This window comes from Onychomys torridus, chromosome 19 (assembly GCF_903995425.1).
Source record: "Onychomys torridus chromosome 19, mOncTor1.1, whole genome shotgun sequence".
Taxonomy (NCBI): Eukaryota; Metazoa; Chordata; class Mammalia; order Rodentia; family Cricetidae; genus Onychomys; species Onychomys torridus.
The window spans coordinates 7,538,659-7,561,077 of NC_050461.1; the positions used below are offsets into that span (position 1 = coordinate 7,538,659).

The 22,419-nt window shown below is 47.2% G+C and overlaps 1 protein-coding gene across 2 annotated transcripts; it reads right to left on the bottom strand.

Moving 5' to 3' along the window:
- Positions 1–9,253: 9,253 nt before the first annotated feature.
- Positions 9,254–14,662, bottom strand: Cd24 (CD24 molecule). 2 transcript variants are annotated; one of them, XM_036168897.1, is made up of 3 exons: positions 14,427–14,662; positions 13,911–14,087; positions 9,254–10,908 (listed from the first exon to the last, which is right to left on the bottom strand). In XM_036168897.1, the coding sequence occupies exons 2-3, from the start codon at positions 13,977–13,979 to the stop codon at positions 10,747–10,749; spliced, it is 231 nt and encodes a 76-aa protein (XP_036024790.1). In that variant the 5' UTR covers positions 13,980–14,087; positions 14,427–14,662; the 3' UTR covers positions 9,254–10,746. The 2 variants fall into 2 exon arrangements, with proteins under 2 accessions (XP_036024790.1, XP_036024789.1); XM_036168896.1 differs by lacking the exon at positions 14,427–14,662 and having other exon boundaries at positions 13,911–14,133.
- Positions 14,663–22,419: the final 7,757 nt, after the last annotated feature.

Sequence of the window (22,419 nt, forward strand, 5' to 3'; positions counted from 1 at the left end):
ACCTGGTCTGACAGCAGAGTTGCACATACCCACTTAGTGTCTCCACGTAGCTGTGCTTCGATGTCCCCTGAGTAGCTCCTCAAAGCTCCCAAGGACTGAGCTCCACCCAGACCAGTTTATCACAGTCTCAGGGCAGAGAGAAGTTGGCATGTTTTTAAACGTTTCCGGAGTGGTCCTGCTACGTGTTGGCCTTGAGCACACTGCTCTAGATAGAAGAGACGCCTCTCTAATTTGAAAGAAGAGGTCTCGAGACACCAGCCATTTAGAAATAGTCCCAACTTCTCTTCCGACCTCCTAGGCTAGCAGAAGTCTGGCCTTCCTCTTTCCCGCTTCCTCATAATAAAGTACTGCTGTAGTCCACTGCCCTTAGCATTCACTACACACCTACCCCCGTCACAAATGAATAAGACACATTCTTTCAGAGAGCAGGAATGTTGACAGAAAAGTCACAACTATTTCTTTCTGCCCTAACAGGAAATAATGCTGCCAGTGTTTATCCAGTACTTACAAAGGGCCAGATTCTGTACTGAGACTCTGTATTAACTTGTCTGGTTCTCTGCCCACCTTATGAGATAGGTCACATTTCTGTCAAGCCATCCAGCATGCAAGACTCCAAGGTAACAGAAACATTGTGCCCTTTGGCTAAGATCCTATAGCATTTGGTAGCATACAAGAAGCTAGGAGGCAACTGGAGACGCCTGTCTGTCTCCACCACCCTCACCTTGGCTACGTTGAATGGACAGATTGGAGTATCACAGAGGCACAGCCAGCTGTGGTGTCTCACCCTGAGCTCAAGGCCAACGTGGACTCAATACTGAGTTCGAGGACAGCCTGGGGATAGTGAGCCTGTCTCAAAAAGGAATGGGGTGTGCGCTAAGGAGTGGGGTGGTCCAGGCAGTGGGGTGCTTGCCTTGTAGGCAAGAGGCCCTGAATTTGATCCTCAGAATCCACACTTTAAAACATTTTTAATTAAAAAAAAAAAAAAAAAAAGCAACAAAACCCAATCATGGTGCTACGTCACCCACCATGTTTGTATTGCCCATGCCAGGAAGGTGAACATAGGTCAATCTCTGGGGAGCACTGGCCAGCCCAGATTAACCTACTTGGCAGCTCCAGGTGAATAGTGCCTAAGGCTGTATCCCAACCTCCACAAGCATGCACACATCTCACATGCATTTGCACGCACACACACACAGACACACACCAGAAAGAAAAGAGCCACACGGGCACAGAATGAGGGGATTGAAGGCTGGTGAGTGAACCAGTGTGGCTTAAAATGGGGCTGGAATTTGGGGTTAGATTGGAAAGTGTGCTAAGTACTAGAAGTGGGATTTCTATTTTCAGCCCTTGTAGGCCATGGGCAGCTATGGTTTTAAACTGAGAAGGGACATTTTGGAGAAAAGGGACGGGGAATGAGGCAGACACAGCTCCCAAAGATCCTGCCGGCTAAGGGGGCAGTGATTGGGGATAGAGAAAACTAGATGCCTCTGACTTAAAAATGACAGATTTTCGCAGATTGAAGATTGAGCCACAAGAGAAAGGCAGCTCCGGTCTATAATGAGAGAGATTTGGCAGGTGGAGGCCTGAGTGGAAAAGCCAAGTCTGTGGAGAGGAGGTAATGAGCCCCGTTGTGCATGTGTGCGTTCTGTGAGTGTAACGTTTCACAAACCATCCTCTCTGCCAATTGCCAAGAGGCATGACAGTTAAACCACTTCAGACCCTTCCGGCTCTCCGAGATATTTCTCTTCAGAAATCATAAATATGGAAACTTCCTAAAGTTTCTTAGCAGTATACTGATTTTAGAATTGAGTTCTCATCTAAAGAGAAATTGAGAAGCACCCCACAGTGGCGATTTTTTATCAGCATACCAAAATTAGAATAACCAGCCCAATCCAAAATGAGGCCTATAAAAAATGAAATATACACTTTTTTCAGTCATCTAAATGGTTTAAGTTGTATTTTAAGAATAGCACGGCTGGGCGGTGGTGGCGCATGCCTGTAATCCCAGCACTCGGGAGGCAGAGGCAGGTGGATCTCTGTGAGTTCAAGGCCAGCCTGGTCTACAGAGCTAGTCCAGGACAGGCACCAAAACTACAGAGAAACCGTATCGGAAAAGGAAAAAAAAAAAAAAAGCGGTGAAACCAGGTGTGAGTTAGGATGTGTCTAGTTGTAACCACATCTTTTGTATCTTAACTTCATGACACATTGTGTCGACTCAAGTCTTGCCTTTGTAGTCTGCTTTTATCTCCAAGTCAACTTGGTCAAAGAAACATTCATGCAATGGTCCTTCATTACTCATCTTAGCCATAAGTCACATGACTAGAATTTAAGTGTGAATACATAAACTGTAACCATGAAATAGAACAGCCCAGGGTAGTTTAAAACAACTTTCAAAAAAAAAAAAAAAAAACAGTTCTTCAACTATTGATCACTACTTTTTAAAAAAATGGTGTGTGTGTGTGTGTGTGTGTGTGTGTGTGTGTGTGTACTCATGTTTGGGTGTCTGTGGAGGCCAGAAGAGGACATTGGATCCCCTGGAACTGGGTTACAAGTGATTATGAACTGGGGGTGTTTTTGTTTTTTGAGATAGGCTTTCTCTGTGTAACAACCCTGGCTGTCCTGGAGCTCATACTGTAGACCAAGCTGGCTTTGAACTCATAGAGATCTGCCTGCTTCTGCTGGAATTAAAGGCATGCACCACCACCACCAGGCCAGCAGCAAGAGCTCTCAATGGCTGCGTCCTCTCTTAGCCCCTGATCTTTACTTAAATCTTACTCTCACTGAGGATGGAGCTCAGTGTAGTGTGTTTGCTAGCATCTACATAGCCCTGGGTTTGATCCTAACACTACAAAACCAATATACTAAAAGGAAGAGACACTTCCAATTCTGGTTCCTTTTTAATACGTGTTTTAGGTCAAAGCTTGCTACGATGGTCTGTGTTCAGATTTGAAAGCAAAGCCTGCTGTCCTACACAGACAGACTTTTGTGCTCCTAGGAATTCAACCTAAGCTCCAGTACCTGCCAAGCAGCTGCTCCACCCCTCGGCTATACCCTCAGCCTCTTTTGCACTTTTGATTTTGAGACAGAGTCTCACTCAAGTTGCCCATGCTGGCTTTGAGCTCACTCTGTATACAGGCCTTGAACTCTCCAGCCTCAACTGCCAAGTAGCTAGGATGATGGGCTTGGTACAGTTCTGTCTGTCTGTCATCTTCCTTCCTTCCTTCCTTCCTTCCTTCCTTCCTTTCTTTTAGAAACAGCTGTTGGTTTGTTACTATGCCTTAACAGAGCCTGCACCCTTAGTCAAGGGCAACCATGCACCCTGAGATACACACATGACATTATGATCTGGTGTCAGCTCTTATGTTCAAAACACCTGTCAAAGTCAACCCAAGGAAGGGGGGCTCATTTGGACTCATGGATTAGGGTCCAGCCCACCGTGACCACACGCCTTTTCTACTTGACACTCAAACATGTCATAGCATCCCACTTGTGCCCCAGAACTCTCATTTTCTTCTCATAAGTCAAAGTGCATTTAGTCCATCTCTAACAGTCCCCACAGTCTAACATTCCCACCACTATTCCAATGTCTCTTCTGAAACACAAGACAGAAATCTCTTAACTGTGTGCCTCTACCAAAAACACAAGGTACGTCCTCACAATGTACAATGGCACAGAGTGAACATTCCCATTCCAAGAGAGGGAGCCGAGCAAGGAAAGCTCAGACAAACAAGACCCAAAGCATTATGGGAAACACCAAACCCTGCAACTCCATGTCCGGTGTCAGGAACTTACGATAGAATCATCTAGGCTCCAGAGGCTTCAGTGAACTGGCCACCTGTTATTTGCATCACTCATGCAGCCCTACCTCCCCACCCACCCACCCACCCGATCCCAGGCAGCTCCATTCAGTACCTACAGCTTTTCTAGATGGACATCTCATGGCCTTGACATCCCCAACATCCTGGGGTCTCCACTGCAATATAGCTTCACACATTGGCCTCTCAGGTCCTGACAGGGAACCTGACCCTGCCACACACAGCTTCTCTTTAGCTGCTCTCTGAAACCTTGGCACAAGCTTCCATTGCTCCTGCGTCTCTCATGCCAAGGCCTGCTGCCAGCTGGAGATGTGGCACGGGACCCCTTGGACCATAGCTGCAGTGACTTCTGTGTGCCGACCGTAGGGAAACACTTCCCTGGGTGGTTATTTTGGGGTCAGGAACCCCTTTATCCCCACTCATAATTCAGTCTCTTTCCTTTTAGATAAACTTGCACTTTCCTAAGTTGCGGCTTTCGTGAGCGGTCTCTTGCCCTGTTGTCCCAGTACAAGGTACCAGGTTTCTTTTTCATAGTGCTGGTCTCTTTAACAATTACAGCCGTCTGCAAACCTGCCTTGTCTACAACCTCCAACAGCTTCCTAGGCAAACAGCATATTTTCATACCTTCCTGTCGCACACGTTTCCCTGTCTCATCACAGAAGGGTAGTGAGCAGAAACAGGTAGACAGACTGACGCTATCCTGTCCTGAGCTCCCGCACTAAGCAAATTACTTTTTAGTTCTCAGAACACAGGCAGAAGATGGCTGGGACCGCCAGGGTTGTTTCTCTTAGCATCCTGGTTTTGCAAACTCTCCCCAGAACAGCCCACAAAGTGCTGCCTCCAGTGTTCGAGGGCTTTTCTAGATCAAAGTTCCAAACTCTTCCATATTCTGCAAGCCAGCTCTGAAGACCTATAACCACATGGTCAGGTTTATCTCGACACCAGCACCCCTCTCACTATTGGCTTCCTGTATTTGTTATTTTATTTATGGCTCTGACAAAATACTCACCAAAGCAACCTAAGAAAGGGCACATTTGGCCTCACAATTTGAGAGTACAATCTACCACGGCTGGGAAGAATTGCCATCCGGAGCTTGAGGCAGTTGGGTACCCCATGTCCACAGTGAGGAAGCAGAGATGGGCAATGTTGCTGCTCAGCTAGCTTTCTCCTTTGAATGCAGCCCAAGACCCAATCCCGTGGGGATAGTATTGCCTGATTCAAAGTAGGGCTTCCCTCCTCAGTCAAGCCTTTCTAGAAACATTCTCATAGGCACACCCAGAAGTATATTTCCAAGGTGATTTTTAAATCTAGTCGAGTTGACAATGGAAAGTTAGCCACACAGTGGTCTCACCCTCTAGGTAGTACTGTTAGCTGTGGGCAGCAGCCACATTCCATTTGTCAAGACGTACACAGAGGGCCCTGGAGGCACCAATAAGTTACGTGAAGAGCCAAGCCGAGTCCACGGCCCCTCCTCCAGCTGCATCACCTCTTCTTTCAGAGCCTACACCAACAGCCTCATGATCAGATGAGCAAGACAGAGAAGGCTGAGATCTGGCTCTGTGTCATACGCTGGCCTTACCCAAACACAGACAGCAACAGCTTCACAAATGTCTCTAAGACATTCCTGATGGCCACTTGTGATTGAAATGACCCCCATGGACAGAATTACAGGCAAAGGACCTGCTATTCATTTGGGTTTGGAAAAGAGTAATGACCAGAAATATCAAACCATCCTGATTCATGGGCTGTGGCCAAATACCTGACTGAAGAGACTTAGAAGGGACATGAGTAGAAAAAATGGTGACAAGAAGTCCTGAGAAGGAGACAGATATGGAAGAAGAATGTGATGATGTTTCTGTACCATGTGAATGCTCACTGAAAGGTGCCCTCAGAAGTATGTAAATAGCCGAGAAAGTAGGGCAACCCATTTGTGAGCCCAGACAGCTTCCTCCACTACCCATGCCTGGTGTTGACTATGAGCTCATAACCAAAGTAGCCAAAGTGTCAGGAGCTCAGAAACACGGTCCTGTATGACTACCCTGGCCAGAGCCATTGCTGGGTACCACTCAGCTGCAGCAAAAGCCAACACTCGGTCCCTGACAGACACTGTCCTGCAGGCTGCCCAGCCCACCACCTAAGAAAGTCTAATTATGTCGAATCACTTCCATCACAGAAGGGGCGACAGCATCTTGTTCTTACTTGAATACACAGACTTATTCTGGATGTGGATTTACCCTCCTGCATGCCATGCTCTGACCAAACTCCCATACATCCTTGTCCTCTCTCATGGTGTCCCCACAGCACTGCTTCAAACCAAGGTGCTCACTTCACTGCCGTTGATGTGTGACGATGTGTGGCAGTGGGCTCGTGGTCAGGAACTAATTCATCGTGTCATGCTCTCTCTAATCCTGGAGCAGCTGGTCTGACAGAAGGAAACAAATTCCTTTAAAAATGTGTTACCGTGCCAAGCAGAGGCAGCACCTTTCAGCACTGGGGTTGCATCCTCCTGGAAGCTACCCATCTTCTGGATCCGGTGCCGTTCCTCCAACAGGTCTAGCAGACCCACAAGTCAAAAATGAATTAGAGCAGGTACCACTGTTACTCCTAGTGAGTCATTGTCAAGGTGTTTACTTCCTGTCCTGGACCTCACGCGCTGCTCATCCTGAGGTCTTGATTCTAACAGAAAGAGTGATTCCAACAGAAACTGGGAGCATAGGCCAGTGACCTGGCACTTTCCTGGCATCTGTGAGGCCCTAGGTTCCATCCCCAAAAGTGCAAGTAACAATAAAAAGAAAAAAAAAAAGCAGAAAAGGAAGAAGAAGCTTCCACCAGGAGACAATTATCCCATTGAACTAGAAGTCGAGACAGCCGCCAGTCTTTTAGGGATCCTCAAACTTCTGCTTCGAAATATGAATAAAGGACTTGTTCTAACCATCATCATTGATCCTGATCACCAAGGAGAAATCAGGCTGCTACTGTGCGGTGGAAGTTAAGGGGAAATAAGCTTGAAAACCACCTCTAAGCCAAGCATGGTTGCACACACCTGTAATTGTACCACCTGGGAGGCTGCCGGGGAAGAGTTCCATGAGCCCCCAGAGAGCCTGGGAAGTGAAACATTGTCTCAGAAAATGGAAGGGAGGGAGGAAAAGGGGGCGGGGAGAAAGGAGAGAGGGAGGGAGGGAGGCTGGGAGGGAGGGGGAGGGGAGAAAGGAAGGAGGGGAGAGAAAGGGAAGGAGGGAGGGAGGAAGGGAGGGAGGAAGGATAGATCTTAGGGCTTCTCTCTTAGTACTTCCATGCCCTGTGATTAACGTCTGTAGACATCTACAACAGACTTCAAGCTTGGGTCACTCCGCCAGTCTAAGAACCACTAGATGAAATGCTTCCTGGCGGAAAGGAAATACAGGATTGGTAAGGAAGAAGACAGCTATAAATACTGGTGGCCGCCACGTGGCCCTGGTCTACATTCTCCCCTTGTATCTTCAGTTGACTTGAGATTTATTAATAATTTGTAGTAACGGCTAACATAAGATACAGGATATAAGAGTGACACAAGCCAGGCATGGTGACTCATCTGTAACTCTAGCCCTCAAGAAGCAGAGGCAGATGATCACGAGTTCAAGGCCAACCCACATTAATTAATGAGTTAAAGACCAGCTTGAGTCACATAGCAAAACCCTGTTGCAAAAAAAAAAAAAAAAAAAAAAAAAAATACACCAAGGAAATGTATGTGATGGCACCTGAATTCCATCCTAGGGCTCAGGAGATTGAGACAAGATCACCCTAAGTCTGAGACCAGCTTAGGCTGCTTACAGAATGAGACAAGTCTCCAAAACAAAAGCAAACGGGAAAACCAAAGCAAGGTGAGAATTAACACAACCAAGACTGTGTATCTTCCTCTGGGAAGTTTCTGTTTGTGAGCAAAACACTTCTTTGTTAGGCAGAAAGGCTAGTCTTCATCTGGAGACAAAACTCGTTTTGACGACCTGTGACAAGATGGACTGTGATGATTGTACTCGTCTATTTAAGTAGGCCTCCTAAGAGTGGGAGTGGGGCTCTCTGACTCTCTCACCTGTGCTTGGGACCCTTTTCTTCCTACTGGGTTGCCTTCCCCAACCCTGATAGAAGGGTTTGTGCTTAGTCTTATTTATCTTATTGAGCAATATTGGCTGACATCCCTGGGAGACCCGCTCTTTTCTGAAGGGAAACGGAGGAGTGGATCTGGGGGGAGCATGGGGGGGTGGGGGGGGGGGGGGGCACGGACGGGATGGGAGGATTAGAGAGTGGGAAACTGCAGTTGGGATGTATTGAAAAAAAAGAGAAAAAAATTTAAAAAGAAAAACAAATTAAATGTTTTTAAATCGTTTTCAGTTACTCCAACACTAAGCTGGTAGGCTTCGTGTTGCATGGAGTAATCTGTAGATACAACTGAAAAGTGTCCCAGGTCATCTAAGTCTTTAAGGGCAGGCCTGATGTTGCCCATGGAAGTCCATCTAAGGAAGACAGCAGTTTCCAGCCTACCCTTTCTGGGCAGTCCCAGAATCACAGTAAAGACGGTGGGAGTTCAGGAATGCATTTGATGTGTGGAAACAGAGTCATCTGTAGACCCCAGCACAGGGGAAAGCGGTGCTGACTTAGAACCTGCTCTTCATCCCGTTAGATGTCCCCCACAACCATCTGTCATTCAGACATCAGTTCCAGTGTTCAAGGCCATCATGGTTTCTCAACCCATGGTCCCTGAGCCAGGGGTCTCAACCCATGGTCTGCTGATCCTCAGTGACACCGCACAGCTTGCTGTCATCACTGATACCTTCTCATCTCAAAGGCATGCTCTCCAGCCACGCTCATCAGCCATGGGTACCTTGGCACACAGCTGGCGCTCAACAGTGGAGCCAGTCATGGTGCACATGCCTTTATTACCTGCACTTGGGAGATAGAGGCAAATGGATTTCTGTGAGATCAGGGCCTTGCAGGCCAAGGAGTGAGGCAGGAGTGGAGGCGGGTTGGAGTATGGGGGTAAGGTAGATACACAGTGGAAACCTGTCTCAAAAAAAAAAAAAAATTTAAGTCAACTTTAGGGTGAAATTCTATGGCCAAATCTGCTGCTAGCTGAGCTTTCAAACATGTAATATTCCAGTTAGAAGCATAACATCAAGATAGATCCTCAGTGGCTTATATAACATCCATGATCACCCATAATTATTATATAAAAAAAAAAAAAACACTTAAAATTTCAAAAGGCACAGCCAGGCAGTGGTGGTGCACGCCTTTAATCCCAACACTTGGGAGGCAGAGCCAGGTGGATCTCTGTGAGTCTGAGGCTAGCCTGGTTAACAAATCAAGTTCCAAGACAGCTAGGACTGTTACACAGAAAAACCCTGTCTCAAAAAAATAAATAAATAAAAATAAAAATAAAAAATAAAAAAATCAACAGACTGCTCTTCCAGCCATCTCTTTCCTTTATTTACAGTTTGTGTTCAATGCAAATCAATTCCATAACATGAGAAGTTACTATGAATCAAAGCATAAATACACAAACACAATATACAATCAAACAGACGTACAGCATTCAGGTACGAGGCAAAGGGAGTTGAAGTGTTCATTCACACACACAGTAGCTTTGGGTCTGTGAGGTCTCCTTGTTCCCAGGTAGGTTTCTAAAGGTGGAGAAAATGACTCTGGTTATCAAGACTACTGTGGCCATGAGATCCCAGAATGTGTAAGCATCAGTGTGTGACCATGCGAACAAAAGATTTTTCAAGGAATGTATATGTTTTTAAAGGTATGTATGTTATCAAGGCATTGGAAAAACTAACCGTAGAACCAAGCCCCCTTTCAGGCACAGGACCAATGTCAAACTATCTAAAAATATGAACTGATAACCAAAGTATTCCAAATGTGGCTATTCCGATCCATTGTCTTGTTTTTCTCTTTTTAAAAAAAGTATTTACAGAAATTGTATAAAAGACTTTGTGAACTGGATGCAAGTCATCCTCCCTCTTCACACCCCAACTGCTAGGTTTATGGTTTGCGCTCCTTTATTTGCATATTTGCCTTTAGAATGTCAAGATTCACAATTTCACCCTCCTAACAGACCACACCTTAAGTTATGAAAACCCCTCCACACATGCAGAAAGAAAAGGCAGCATTTGAAATTGGCGGAGGTCAACGTAATTCTGCTCTCTGGAACCGGTCTACCTAAGGGGATCTGGCACTCCGGGTGAGTGAAGAAAAGATGATGGAAAACACCTCCTGTTTGACTTTTGAAGTAAGATTTATTCAGTGATGGCTGGATTTGGGGGTGGGTTCCAATCCATCCTTGCCTGGCACATGTCAATTACTTATAAAGGTCAAATATAATGTCAAGCCTAAAGCCACAGGAGGGGGTGTAATGCTCAGTTCCAAAGAGAACAGCTCGACAATGTAGAACTTAACTAGAGTTTAGCATATTAAATTAGTAGTAATGAGACAATACACTGCGGATTTAAAGTAACACCTGGTAGTTCCTTCCAACATATACATAAATAGCATCAGAGAAGCCTTTTAATGTCACCTAACTGTGTTATGGCCTTATAGGTTGAATGAGCCAATGAAAACCATCTCCACCCTACATCCCATCCATATCTCTACATAAAACCTATGCTTGATCTCAAGTTACAGTTTCAAGTGTCCACATTTCTTAAGTCACATTCAAGGAAATCACATCAACTTCAGATGTTATCACTCTTCATCTTGAACATAAAACTCCAGCAGATTCAATATTGGCATTCACCGTCTGTCACATCCTTCACAAGAATTCTCAAGGTTTTCTGTTGAGGTGTGGTAATTGCAGATTTGATGTGGACCTGTTTCTTCCGGGTCACACTGGACTTGTGGTTACCATTGGGGTGGGTCTAGAAGATGGGGAAGTAGAGACGTTTCTTGGCTCGAGTCTCTAACAGTAGAGATGTAGAAGAGAAAGCGAGACCGCGAGGAGACCCACCGTTGACTGCAGGGCACTGCCACCTGCTTTGGTGGTGGCATTGGTTGGATTTGGGGCAGTAGAGATAGTATGGTTACTTGAAAACGGTGTAACAGATGTTTGGTTGCAATAGATCTAAAATACATTAAAAAAAAATCACAGATAAGTTTTCAGAACCAACCACAGCTAGCTCCATTTCCACTCTATAGATGCCTCTGTTGCTACAGTAGAAGAAATCAAATACAGGGTGATCTTGGGGATACTAAGCACTAGCTTCTCCACTGAACTACACCTCCTGTCCCTCACCCACCCTAAGATTGCTTTTCCCATTGTTCTCTGAACTACATCATTAAATTCTGAATTCACTTGGTCCCACCAAATGAGTCTCTTTAGTTCTAAAACTTCCTATCTAGATACCTAGAGAATACAGAGGACCAGGAGATCAAGGCCAGCCTTGGCTACAGGAGACCCTGTCTCAAAAAACAAAGAGTTCTCCAGACTACATCAGTGCCAAGAGCAGGACTGTTTCCTACTCCGCATAGTGTACTAAAGGATGGGCTTAACCTGGTTTCTGATATCATATGGATTTGCTAGCTTTGCAAGCCTGGTTCACTGTTCCCCTAGACAAGAAGACATTTTAAAGTTGAGCCAGGTTGGTGGCTCAGATCTAGAACTTAAGGCCAGCCTGGATTTTACGGCTAGACTCTGTCTCAAGAAAGCAAAACCTGTGTATGGCCAGGAGTCATGGTACACACCTTGAATCCCAGCTCAGGAGGAGGCAGAGACAGGTGGGTCTCTCTGAGTTCAAGGGCTGCCTGATCTAAAAATCAAATTCCAGGCCAGTCCGGGCTACTCAGTGGGACTTGTCTCAAAAACAAACAAACAAAAACCCTTGTATGTAATATATGGGGGACCTGGGGAGTGTGTGTGTGTGTGTGTGTGTGTGTGTACACTTGTGGGATGATTGAGATCTGTGGTGCTAGTTTGTTACATCACAGTCCACCCTGGTGTACTAGGTCTTTCTGGTTTCACACAGCCTGGGAAACATTACCCTAAAGAAGTATCTTAACATTTGAAACTTAAAAGCACATTGGGTATCCTATCTGCTCTTTTGAAATCTTGAAATTATAACCCTTCTCAAAACTGGTCACAATATTTATCTTAAATTGAAAAATGGGAGCTAACCACCTAGGGATGTATAGCATTAGTAGAACACTTGCTAGCATGTGCAGGCCCTTGGGTTTGACCACAAGCACCAGAGGTTAATAATAGCAATGATTGCTTTCATTTAAATTTAAAAAATACTTAAGAATCCTTGCTCTAAGGCAAAAGGCCCTCAGTTAAAACATCCTACCTTCACAAAATGCAGGGGAGTGTGGAGTTAAATTTCACTAGCCACTGCCTGGTCACTGGCTCGGTGCTGTGGCCAAGAACCAAGGCTTCCCCTACTGTCCCGGCATCCTGGTGGTATAGTCACCGCTGGTTTTGTGAGCCACGAAATGCACAGTCCAGCGAGGCACGTGATACTATCCTTTGTCATGGAACAAAGGCTGATCCGAGTTTTCAGCCCTCACTGAAAGGGAGGGTTTGCCAGGGCTTGCGAGAGCTTCCGATTACAAGCCGGAGGGAGGCCGACGTGGCACCAAGTAACGAGCCTAGCCACATGTACATTCGGCCCCTTGATCCAGAGATAAACCCTCCTACATCAGCACTGGCTCCTTTTGTTCTGCCCTCCTAAGGCCATTAAGCAAATATTGACTAAAGAAATGTACAAATTGTATCCAAAGTAGACTGCCCACAACAAAATCCCCATCCAGTCAATTATACTTACTAGGCGCCTACTGTGTGTAAGACAGAGCCTGTCCTGTCAGGAAGTGGCATTCCCACGAAATGGAAAACATTAATATGCTAAATTGTTTACAATAGGGAGCCCGTCTGGGGCACCTGAAAGTAACTGTTCTTTATACAAAGAGCTTTTAGAACAGCAGATTAAAAAAAAGAAAAAACAAAGAAAAAAAGAGCCTAGTGCACCAATCTGAAAGTCTGGGGGTCCTCTCCAACACTATAAAACATTCTTAAATGTTAATTATTAAATTGGCATTAAACAATTTCTCCACCAAGCTCCCTTGATTTGCTTAACCAAAACCTCCCTGTTAACATTTCGATAGGGAGGCGGACTGGGGAGAAGGGGATCTGGGTGAGACTAGCCGGTTTCTTGAGGCCGAATCCCTCCTCCATGGGGGGGTGGGGGGGGGAGCGGAGAGAAAGGCCCCCGGGCACAGTCAACCCACAACAAGAAGACAATGGGGTACAGTTACCCTTCCCACCGTGGGGAAGACGAAGCGCGCTCCAAGCTCTGGAGCTGCTCTCCCAGGTGAGCCCGGAGCCTGGATGTCTAGGGACCAATGACCCGCGCGCCCAACTTTTCAGGGGCAAAGCCCAAGAGACACTCCTGAGCGCACCGAAGGCCACCGGCTGCGCCTCCGAGTCCCGCCCTGGTCTCCCAGGCTCAGCTCCAGGTCTTGTTCTGGGCGCGGCGCCTTCACTCTCTCGCCAACGTAGCCAGATTAGCGCCACCCTCGGTGTTGGGGGTGAGATCTGTACCCAGGACAGATCTAAAAGGAAGCGGCGGTGGGCTGGGACAAAGCCTGGCGGAGACTCGGGACACTAAAGTCCTGCCGCTCCGCCTCCCTAGTGGATCTAGGCTGAGATGGGGCCCCTAAAGTGGCCAGGGATAAAGGGGTGATGTCTCACTGCGGGAGCCTGTGGCGTTGGGAGGTCCCTAGCTGAGCTTCAGGACTGAGGATTACGGTGGGAGGAAAGCCACAGCCAGGGCTTCCCGGGCGATCCCCAAACCAGTTTGGACGGTGGAGGATGGGCGTGTGCCACGCTCCCCGAAAGGGACCGTCCCCTCTCTCCTCTCTTTGTGTGGTTCGCTGGGAGAGCGAAGACCCTCCGTGAGAGGGGAGGGGGCGCTCTCTCTCTCGAGGGAGTCCACATCGTAGGTTCCCCAAGGCAGTTACACAAAATTCTCTCCCTACCCCAGTGCGTGGCGGGAGGTAGGGACTTCATCCCTCCTACACACGCACACGCCCCCAGGGCGCGGCCCCAGTGCCACCCCAAGCGCAGGGCCTCACCTGCGTGGGTAGGAGCAGTGCCAGAAGCAGCAACCCCAGCCCCAGTCTGGCTACCATCGCTCGGCCCATGTCCGCTCCGTCGGCGCGCGACGCGACTCTCTGGATGCTCGGTGCGTGGAGATCTGCTGGGCTCGCGCGGGCGCAGGCAAGGTGGGGAGCGCGGCGGGCCGGCGGGACCTTATATACCAGGACAGCCACAATAGCCGTGACGTGCGGCGCCCGCCCACCCGTGCTCTCCTCCTCCCCTGCCGCCTCCCCGCCCTCCCACCCCCTGCGCAGCTCTCGCGCCCCCTCCCCCGCCGCCGCCTGCACCCCGCCCGGGGCGACTTGGGATGTCCCGGGGCGGCCAGCGCGGCAGGTGGGCGGGCGCGGCGGGTTCTGGCTGAGCTAGGGTTCCCCGAGGCGGGCTGCGAGCGAGGGCGCGGACGACTCCCACACGGGACCCGGGGCAAGCGCGCGAGCCACACACGCCGCCCGGGCCAAGTTTCCTTTGTTTCCCGGGCTCTGCCATCTTACCCCCTAACACGAAAAGTCGGAGCCGCGGGCGCCGCGCCGGCTGCGCGAAGCTCCGGGCCGGGTGTTTGTCAAGTGCCCGTTGCAAAGGGGACCTGGGCAGATTGGCAGGTCCCTGGGCCGTGGCGCACCGGGTTGGCGAGGAGACCCGGCGCCGCCTCGCGCTGGCCCTAGGCGGCTGCACGGCAGGGATCGCAGGGACCCCGGGCCCGGCCACCCCTCGCCCGGCTGCTTGCTTTGTGTTTTGAGTTCCTCTAGCCCTGCGTCCAGCGGAGCGCGCCCGAGCTACCCCGGCGGCATCCACCCCGACCCGGGGAGCAGCCGGCTGCGCACGGTCACGGGGCGGGACACCGTGAGGGATTAGGTTTCGGTCCCAAAGCTCTCCAACCTGCCGGGGCTTAGGGGCCAGGACTCGACACGACCTTCCACCCCTCCCCCAACTGCCGCGGCAGCCCGGTCCCAGCAGAACTCGGAATTCCTGGGGCCGGGCTTGTCAGGCTCTGTAGGACAGCACTTGTTCAGGATTTGTTTAAAGAGCAAAAGCTTTCAGGATCAAGCCATTTCTTTTCCATACTTGCCATTTAGTAATATGATAAACCGGTAGAAAAAAACGTATTCATCCGTCTGCACATTTTAATGGAATCTTTCTTTCAATCCTTCTATTGTGAAAACTTCAAAGCAAATTTTGAAATAATTTAGTGGTAAAATATTTTTAATTTTTAATTACAAGGCTTAGACTTTTCTATTTAAAGTTTAGCCCACGTGTTTTACAGCCCTTAAAGCAAAACAGACCAAACCTAGCAACGATGGAAATTTGTTTAAATTTCAATTTTTGCAGAACAGCCTCATAAAAACAAGGTTAGTTTTATGGGAGCAAACTAAACAATGGAATCCATAGTCATTGGTTTGTGACTGCATTAGCCTGAGCCTTCCCGGCTAGCCAGAGCCGTGCAGTAACTTTCCACGTGTGAGATGTGCTTGGGAACACAGGAATTTTTGTCTAGCACCAGTGAACTTTCCTGTTTTTAACAGTTACCACACTGTGCAGAAATGTCGTTCCATGCAAGACCTCGGCACTCTTCCAGGGTGTCAAAGGACCACTGACTCAGTAGCGCCTAATCCCGAGGGCCCTCCCTGTCTTCAGGGGTTCCCCGGGCCAGGCCTGTGGAAGGACTGCTGCTACCCATGGCGTCTGTTTATTTTGTCTGCTTCTTTTTTCTGCCCTCTCCTCACCTCTCCTTTCTTCCCCTCCCTCCTCTTCCTCTTCCTCCTTTCTTGGTATTAATTTAAGGAAATGTGCTGGGGCCGTGGTTAACAATACAACGTCTGGAGCCAGGCTATCTGAGCTCCAATGCTGTGAGACATTTGTACTTGGGGCTAAAAGCTGCAGCTTCTTCCTCTGTAAAATGGAGGCGATAATACTACCATTGATAAATTACTAAGCAATTATTGTGCACCAAGTGTGGAAGCGCATGCCTGGATCTGAGCTCTCTCTCAGAAGGCAGAGGCAGGAAGATGACCGAAAGGCCAGCCTGGTCTACGTAAGTTCCAGGCTACTTGGGGCTGCCTAGCAAGACCCCTGTCTCATAAACAAACAACAAAGGCGGGTCATGAGTCTGTTAAGTCTGTTAGAAAGTGCTCACCTCCTAGCTCTCTCTCTCTTGAAGTTTGCTCCCTGCCTGGAGGTAGCAGGAAACAGAACATGTTTATCTTCCCTGTATCTCCGATTCAAAAGAAGCAGGAAACTGAGCCAGTGCCCAGGCTTGTGAGGTGTACAGGACCTCCACCTGGACCCACCTCCTTCACGCCTGAAGACATGCAGAATTCTGAGCAGACCCCTTTGCCCATCCCCCCAGAAGCTCTCCTGGAACTTTACTGTGCCCAGAAGGGGAAGTCCATTTTGCCCCTCTTGACCTAGCAGCGTAAGGCACCGTCTAGAAGCTCTGCTCTGAGCCTCTTGTCTGTGAGTCTTGTTCTTCCTGCTCTTCCTGCAGTCCACAGTTTGCTTTGCCTAGCCAACAACAGTCATGCCACTGCACTAAAGAGAATCTGACCGGTTATTTCAGAGTTTTCTTAAGACACGTGTCCAATTTACATTTTATAGGGAAAATATTGCATGGAGTGATTTTGAAATTGATTAATGTGTGTATTGATGTGTGTGTGGAAATACTACATAACTAAGGTCAGTTTTCATGAAATTGCCTATGACCTACTTTCTTGTTGCTGTTTGACAGTCCCTGTGTAGCTCAGGCTGGCTCAAATTCTGAATCCTTCTGCCTCAGCCTCCGGAAGGCTGGGGACCTCAGCCCTGTAACCTGACGAGACATACAATTCCTCCACGCCCCACTGGAAGGAACGCTGTGGCCCTCAGGAGAGTCCAGCCGGATTTAAATCCTGCTCCACCAGTTCCTAGGAGCCTGTGCCTTCCACCGCCTCCCAGTACATCCAGGTGAAGTGCACCTCTGTACAAGGGATGCAGCCCTAACTCAGCTAATTCTGCCGTTTAGCGGGGTGCTTGCTCACCCAAGAACGCACCAAGCAGCCTCTGCTGCTGCTGTGGGCATTATTCTGTAGCTTTTGAGTCTCAGGCTGCTTTCTTCCCAAGTATCTTTGAATACAGTGTTTCTTTTCTTTTTCTTTTGTGTGGGGGGTGGGGGGTGTTTTACTACATGTTCCACAGCACGTCATGCGGAGGTCGGAGGAGAATTTGCAGAAGTCAGTTCTCGTTCTACCATGCATGTTTCAGGATTCGAACTCAAGCACCTTTTCCCACCAAGCTATCTGGCCAGCCCTCATGCGGCATTTCATCTGTGTATCAGTGAGGTCAATAGCACAGATGGCATCGGTATCATTTTTATTCTGAGGCACACAGATGTTAAGAACTTGGCCACAGGCAGTGAGCCAGTTATGAAGCCATCTCTAAAGTTACAAAGTTTCCTGACCCAGCTTCTAAATCACTTCTGCTTTGCTGAAAAGAACAGGGACCCGGCAGATGATAGGGCTCAGTGGTACAACTAGCCCAGAATGTACAAGGCCCTGGCCTGGGTTCAACCCCCAGTATTACCAATTAAGAAAGAAAGAAAGAGAAGTGGAGAGGGCTACAACAGGGGGACGTGAGGGCAATGCTAGCCTGGAAACTTAGCAAGACCCTGTCCAGAACAGGAATGAAAGGGCTGGGGACATAGCTCAGCGCAGACCATGAGGCAGCATGGACCTGGGAGGGGGGGCGGACCTGGGAGGGGGGGCGGGGTACAGAGACTATGTCCTGACCATCCCATGTCCTCCACATCTAGCACCCAATATTGGATAAATAAACTAATAGAAAGAAGGTTAATTTGCATTTTGATTTAAAACAGTAAGTCTTATTTTTTAGGAAAATACAAAATTAAATATAGGGCTAATGTTTGATGTTTTTGTCAGTTTTTAGCAAAATGAGTGTGAAAAAAAGTATTAATTAATAAAGTATGCTTTCTGTGCTTTATTGTACAAACAGTGCCTGGAATTAAATTAAAATCCCCTTCTATTTAACGATGTTTGTGTTCATAATACTCTTTTCTTTCTTAATTCTATGCTGCCCTGCACTTAGCTGGCGTTCAGTTCTTCAGTTTATCTTGGTTTTTCAGGCAAACTTTGTGCCTCACTCCCACCTGTCCTAAGGCCAGGCAGGGGAAGTGACAAAGTGGGTTAGCAGTCTGGCTAATGTGGTCCGAAGTCCCTGCTGAAGCATATTCAATCAGCTGGTGGCGTCTCCCAGACACTCCGTGGGGATGTGCTGCCCTCTGCTGGCCACAGGGGTTGTCAGCGCTCATTGTCAGTAAGTAAATAAATGAAAAATCTCCCTTTGTGCTGATAACAAGCCCTGAATTTTTGACGCTCAGGAAACTAACAACCACAGTGAGTGTCTTTTGCAACTAGGTCATTCTTTTTTTCTTCTATAGATTGTTTTAAAATTCTCCAAGATCTTCAGCTTCACCCAACAAGAAAAGAACTGTAAAAAGAAACAGCCCGGGCTTTTACATGAAAATTAAGTAAAATGACCCATACTGAAGCACCCTAGTATATTGTTGTTGCTAATGTTTAAGGGATTTAAATAAAAAGAAGGAACTCTTAATGTCTTTGACTAAAATTTAAGGTCAAAGTTTTATGTAAAAAGAAGGAACTCTTAATGTCTTTGGCTAAAATTTAAGGTCAAAGTTTTATGAATTATCGTGTTGGCAAGGATGTGAGAGAAACTCTTAGGTCTGGTAGGAAAGTATACATCTGTTGGTGTTAATACTACATGTTCCTCTCTGGCAATTTAGTCTACAATGTTAATAATAATGTTAAATTTAATCTAAAGATAAACTTGTACAGCCAGGTGGTGGTGGCACACACCTTTAATCCCAGTAATCAGGAGGCAGAAGCAGGTGGATCTCTGTGAGTTTAAGGCTAGCCTGGTCTACAGAGAGTTCCAGAACATCCAGGGCTACACAGAGAAATCCTGTTTCAGGAAGAAAAAAGTTTGTACAAAGACAAATTATTAATGTGCAATAATTAGTTACCACATGGTAACAGACCGAAAAATCACTTAATTATCCAGAAATTGAGGCCTAGCTAAAGGAATTATAACTTATTTATATTATACAATATTATGGGGTTGGGGATTTAGCTCAGTGGTAGAGCGCTTGCCTAGCAAGTGCAAGGCCCTGGGTTCAGTCCTCAGTTCCAGGAAAAAAAAAAAAAAGACTGCAAAAGAACATTATATTCTTTTATATAGTATATGTACATATGGTAGATATATGTATGTATATATATTATATGAAGAAATCTCTTTGGTAAATTCTTTTTGTTTTATTTTGTTTTTTAAGACAGGGTTTCTGGCTGTCCCAAAACTTGATTTGTAAACCAGGACGACCTTGAACTCACAGAGATCCACCAGCCTCTACCTCCTGAAGGCTGGGACTAAAGGTGTGTGCCACCATCACCCAGCAATGGTAAATTCTTATAACCTATTGTTTTTACATTTATGTGTTTATTGGGAGAGGGAACATGGGAGGTCAAAGAAAACCCAAAGGAATTGCACCAGATGTAACACGAATTCAAAACAGTCTCATAATTTAAAAAAAAAAAAAATGGAGCCTGATATTGGGGTAAATGCTGAACGACCAGAGAGACAAAGGAACAAGCTACTGCCATGTGTCACCTCCAGGACTCCTCAGCTTGAAAAGCCTCAGTTCCTGTCTCCTCACAGCTTATATACCTTTCTCCGCCCACCCGTATCATTTCCTGTCTCAACCTTCCTAATGCTGGGATTAAAAGTCCCAAGCATTGGGACTAACGGTGTGTGCCACCACTGCCTGGCTGTTTCTCTCCTAAACGGAATCAATCTCAGGTAGTCCAGCGTGCCTTTGAACCCACTGATCTGTGCTAGGATTAAAGGTGTATGCCACCACTGCCTGGCCTCTATGTTTAATCTAGTGGCTTGTTCTGCCCTCTGATCTTCAGGCAAATTTTATTAGGGTTCACAATATATCACCACAGTTCTCTTTTTCCGTGGGATCAAACTCAGGCCATCAGGTCTGGCAGCAGGCACCCTAACCTGATGACCTCTCAATGACCCTCCATAATTGTTGTTTTCCTGTGGAGTTTGTCTTTGTGTTGGCCAACTATTCTTAGGAGCGGGGCCTGCCCTGGAGTGTGGATTCTATTATTTTATGTTATGGGTGTTTTGTGCGCATGATGTCTGCGCACTACACGGTGTCCTGTGTCAGGATTCCCTGGAGGTGGAGGTGGATATGAGCTACCATGTGGGAACCAGACCTGGGTCCTCTAGAAGAGCAGCCGGTGCTCTTAACTGCTTATCTCTCCAACCCCAAATAGCATTTTTTTTCTTTCTCCTTGTTCTTTTTTGACAGGGTCTCATACACCCTAGCTGGCTTTGACATAGAGCTAAGACTGACCTCAGCCAGTTTTGTTTGTTCGCTGAGAGAGGGTCTCTCTATGTAGCCCTGACTGTCCTTGAACTCAGTATGTGGATCAGGCTGGCCTTGAACTCGCATAAATCCACTTGCCTCAGCCTTCCAAGTACTAGGATTAAAGGCATGCCCCACCATGCTCAGATTATAATAAATTATTAAGTTTAAAAAAGTAAGATCTGGGGCTGAAGAGATGGCTCGGTGGTTCGGAGCACTGGCTGCTCTTCCAGGGGAACCAGGTTCAATTCCTAGCACCAATATGGTAGCTCAGACCTTCTGTGACTCCAGGTCCTGGGCTCTGACATCCTCTTCCCATCTCCGTGGGCACCAGGCACACATGGTGTGCAGACATACAGACAGATGTAACACCCATACACATAAAAAATAGTTTTTAGATATTAAAGTAAAATATAAACGGGTGTGGTGATAACCTGTTACTCCAGCACTCTCAAGACTGAGACAGAGGAGTACCATGAGGTCAAGGCCAGAATGGGGCACACAGTGAGACTCTATCTCAAAACAAAGAAAAAATGCTGGGCATGGCCAACAGACGCTCTAACCCCAGTATCTGGGTGGGTCAGGCAGAGTCCAGGACTCACTGGCCAGTCAACCAAGCTAAAATGACAAGATTGGGGGTCAGTGAGAGACCCCCGTCTCAAGGGAATAAGATAAAGATCAATACAGGAAAATACCTGGCATCCTGAACTGGAATTTTGTTGTTTTTAAATAGAAAACATGCTGGCTTCATGAGTGATGGACGGAGAGTTCCCAAGGCAGGCTGGGAAAGAAATTGGTAGAGTGCTTGCCTGGCACACACGAAGCCCTGGGTTCAGTTCCCCTTGTCATTTAGACCAAGTGTAGTAGTGCATGCCTGTAATCCTAGCCTTCTGGAGGTGGAAGTAGGAGGATCAGAAGTTCAAGACCACCCTCAGCTGCATAATGAGTTTGACACTAAGCTGACCTACATGAAATTTTGCACACCTTTAATCTCAGCACCAGGGAGGCAGAGGGGGCAGATCTCTGTGAGTTCAAGGCCAGCATGGTCTACATAGCAGGTTCCAGGCCAGCCAGGGTGACACAGTGAGACCCTGTTAAAAAGGGGGGGGGGGATAAAAACCAAGACTCAATACAATGAGCACACTACAGTATGTTGTTTTGTTTTGTCCTACAGTTAAAGAAAAGCTCTTTCCAAAGAGACATCCATGTCACTGGTAATCCTTGCCACTGAGGAGGGGAGTTGGCAGCCAGGGCACAGGAGTGCCAGTTCATTGTAAACCAGCTGGACCATTACTTATTCACAGAACACAAAATCATTTGAACAAATTAGCCAGCAGAGCATTCTGTGGTCTTGGCCTCCCCAGCTCACACATAGCACATCTACAGGAAGCTGACTTTCTCTACCCTTGGCCTCAGAATTTCTTTCCCAGCCTGCCTTGGGAGCTCTTGGTCCATCACTCATGGGTTCTTGGGCAGAAATTCTCTTTTCTTCATTCCGTCCACCTGTCCTGTAACAACTATGAGACTACGTTCCTTCAAGTCCAGATGATGTGTGTGTGTGTGCGCATGATCCTCTGCTCAGGAATAGTGAAATTGGAAGAGTGCAAGATTCTATGCATATGTTACACTTGCATGGTTTACTCCATTTCTGTGTCCCTCTGTTTTCTTGAGGTTGGAGGCTTTTGTTTCAGGAATTGGTGCTGGGCACATTTAACATATGTGCCTTGCGACTGAGCTACACCCCAAGCTCTTTCTCAGATTTAATATTCTGTTAGGACTAAAGCTACAGGGACTCTTATGTTGTGAGAGATTAGTGAGGTTTTAAGTAGGCTGGAAAGTTGGATCAAATATTTTTATAACCCAAAAGAACAATGGCATGTTGAGGGAAATGTTACATGACCCCGAAACAGGAGCACATTGCCCACCTTTGTAAAATCCTCTCCAAATCTGTTAACAGGGCTCTTCCAGGATCACACTCAGCAGATGGAAAGCAGATGTGGACTTACATCTTGTTCAATACAGTGTTAAGATGTCGCTCTAAGGAA

Coding starts and splice junctions, on each gene's coding strand:
- Cd24 (XM_036168897.1), bottom strand. CDS start 13,979: ATGGGCCGAGCGATGGTAGCCAGACTGGGGCTGGGGTTGCTGCTTCTG. Junction 10,909..13,910: donor CACTGCTCCTACCCACGCAG/GTGAGGCCCTGC, acceptor AATGTATTTTAG/ATCTATTGCAACCAAACATC.